The 2,616-nt window shown below is 45.6% G+C and overlaps 1 protein-coding gene across 1 annotated transcript; it reads right to left on the bottom strand.

Annotated features, from left to right (window-relative positions):
- Window positions 1-312: 312 nt before the first annotated feature.
- On the bottom strand, window positions 313-2,176 carry LOC120753087 (interleukin-8-like). Its single transcript, XM_040064995.1, has 4 exons — window positions 2,113-2,176; window positions 1,804-1,939; window positions 944-1,027; window positions 313-343 (listed from the first exon to the last, which is right to left on the bottom strand). Exons 1-4 carry the CDS (start codon window positions 2,174-2,176, stop codon window positions 313-315), a joined length of 315 nt encoding a protein of 104 aa, XP_039920929.1.
- Window positions 2,177-2,616: the final 440 nt, after the last annotated feature.

The following is a 2,616-nucleotide window of genomic DNA, read 5'->3' as shown; positions in this document are numbered from 1 at the left end:
CTCTGCCGGACGTGCACTGCACTGTTCCAGCTGTGTTTAGCAAAAATTATTCCAGAATCATCTTCATATTCCTTCACAAGCCATTTCTTCTGCCTTCTTGTTGATATCGCAGAGGTTTCTTTCCTACATAATGAGACCTGTTTAAAAGACTAAAAGTATTGCTGACAACTAACTACAAACCAGGTAATACATATTCTAAACTCTGTGACATTGTGAATGTAGGAGGCAGGAGGAGGTGAGCTGTCAGAAGCTGAGTGAGTGTCTTCTTTAATTTTGCCTTGCTGGAAGAGTTAGGACATTTTTCTTCTTTGTTTAGGATACTGTCGAAGGTTTGGTGTTGGCCCTAGAAAGAAAGAAGATGGAAATAAAGAAGATGGAAAAAATCAACCATGCAGCAGGTAAGACTTGCTGGTGTCAGCTGAAATCCACCACTTTGTGCTTCTCTGCCCAAGCCCCCGAAAAGCTGTGACAGAACCCAAGAGACACTGGTACGTCGTAACATTCCCAAAAGGACTAGATAGGGGTGAATTTCCACAGTTTGATGCTTCACTTGATAACTGCAGCCTGATTTTCCCCCCACTTATCTATATGCCATAAATTTGAGAAAGTGATTGCTGCTTTCTACCGCTGCAGGTATGAGAAATCCAGTCAGCTAATGCTTGGATTTTCTGAGCAGTTGGGCTGCAAGTTTTCAAAATGCTCGTGCCTTAGGGGAGAGGAAGGTAACACAGCCCAGAGATGTGTGCCACAGTAAGGCTTCAATAGCAAATGCTATAATTAAGGCTCAAAGCAATCACAGTGGTTGTCACAATTAGTGAACACAGAAGGTAATACCCGCCCGAGGACACAGAATTTTGGAGCACTTCACACCCGTCTGTGTTTGGTAGTTCAATTAAAATACCGGTTTTCAATAAGCTGTGCTTATTGAGGAGAAATGACTCACTTGTCCAGAATTGCCTTGATTATCAGCTTCACCCAGGGAGCAGTGGGCTCCAGGCACACTTCTCTGCCGTCTCTCAGGGTAGCTCTGCAACAGGGAAGAAAGGAAGGGAAAAGGGCTATTTAGTGAAATCCAAGGCAATGTCACCTTTCTCGCATAACCTCATTCGAGGGATACACTGACATGTTCCACTTTAAGCTGTATAAACTGAGGCTGTAGCCTGATATAAAGGATCTTTTTCACTGGTTTAGTATCTTCTCATATCTGTTCATTTGATGCATCAAACCATCTGCAGGTCTCTCCCTCTTTTCAAAACTGCTTTTTTCCCCCCAACTGGCTTTGTACTGATATATTGGTCTTCCACTGCAGAGTTAAATCTTTCCATCTTGATTCAGAAATTATATTGCCCAGTCCATAGGAATCTGGTTACTTACAGTAAAAGTTCTGGAATGCAAATAGAATTATTTGTATGCTAATGGTAATTTTTCATTGATCTGAGCAGAAGCGTGATAATGTTTTTGACTTAGCCCTTAAAAATTATGTTTTGATCTCTTGCTCAGCATGGCTCCATGCATTTTCACAAGCCAATAGAATTCAGAGTTTTAGAAAGTTGTTTGCTGCCTGATGACTGCGACTTTAGGTCAAAATATTGCACGTGTTTAAAAAGTAGAGATTGGCAAAACTGCACACAGTTCACAACACGTAGGATGTCGTCTATAGGAGCAGGGAAGGTTGCTGTTCTGCTTTCTGAGCAGCTGCTTCTGCCGGCTGCTCGCACCGCTCACAGAACACTTGCACCCTATCGAGAGCAAAATCCGCTTCCTTCTTGTTGAGTAATCAGGAAGCCTTTGCAAAACACTTACATGACTTCAACATTCTTGCAGTGAGGTCCGCTGGGGGTGAGGTTCACGTTTTGGATGAACTTGGGATGGATGAACCTGGAATGGGTGCTTATGCACTGGCACCGGAGTTCAATGGCCGAGCGTGGCACTGCCTCACCTGGAAAACAAAAAAACGTGGAGTGTTTCACTATTTTCACAGGAAGCACAACATGGGGTTTTGCTGACAGCATTAGGAGAGTCCTTTGCTGCACTGGTAAGACAGCACAGTGTCTCACCACCAGCATTTGCTCCGGCCATTAGTCAGGAGAGCTTTAGGAAGGGTTTCCTTACCTTGCGTTCCAAGCGCTGAGATCAGGAGCAGGATCAGGACGACAGTCACATTCTTGCCAGCCATGATGCAAGAGCGTGCGTTCCTCGTGTGGCCTGGGCCTCGGTCTGTGGAGGACTGAGCTGTGGCAGGTCCTGGGGTGGCAAGTGCCTGTGCTCTGGGACCGGCCGTGTTTATATCCTGCCCGGGCCAGCGGGGGCACTCCGGCATCACGGGTGGGTCATACCCACGGAAACTCCGAACCTGCGAGATGCTGCTGAGCGCTGAGTCACAGGTGAGTGGGTAAGCCCCTTTCCCTTCATGACCACAAAACTGCTTCCCAGTAATAGAAAGCAGTTTATTAAGTAAGGACATGTAGAGTTGCCCTGCACCGAGCTTTGTGGAGTTTGTAGAGGGTTTGTAATTTCTTGGGATAATTTGAACCTGTACTTGTGCCCTCCTTGTGACTTTCCACCACAGGTTGAAGGTATTTGCTCTGTGCTTTTCCATCTCTGTGTCTTTGGACT

Source organism: Hirundo rustica, chromosome 5, assembly GCF_015227805.2.
Source record: "Hirundo rustica isolate bHirRus1 chromosome 5, bHirRus1.pri.v3, whole genome shotgun sequence".
Classification (NCBI taxonomy): domain Eukaryota; kingdom Metazoa; phylum Chordata; class Aves; order Passeriformes; family Hirundinidae; genus Hirundo; species Hirundo rustica.
This window is presented reverse-complemented; position numbering and strand designations above follow the sequence as displayed.

Excerpts from the sequence above, each read along its gene's own strand:
- LOC120753087 (XM_040064995.1), bottom strand. The coding sequence starts at position 2,176 with ATGGCTGGCAAGAATGTGACTGTCGTCCTGATCCTGCTCCTGATCTCA. Across the intron at positions 1,940-2,112 it reads CTCAGCGCTTGGAACGCAAG|GTGAGGCAGTGCCACGCTCG; the intron begins GTAAGGAAACCC and ends TTTGTTTTCCAG. Across the intron at positions 344-943 it reads ATCAAGGCAATTCTGGACAA|GGCCAACACCAAACCTTCGA; the intron begins GTGAGTCATTTC and ends CTTTCTTTCTAG.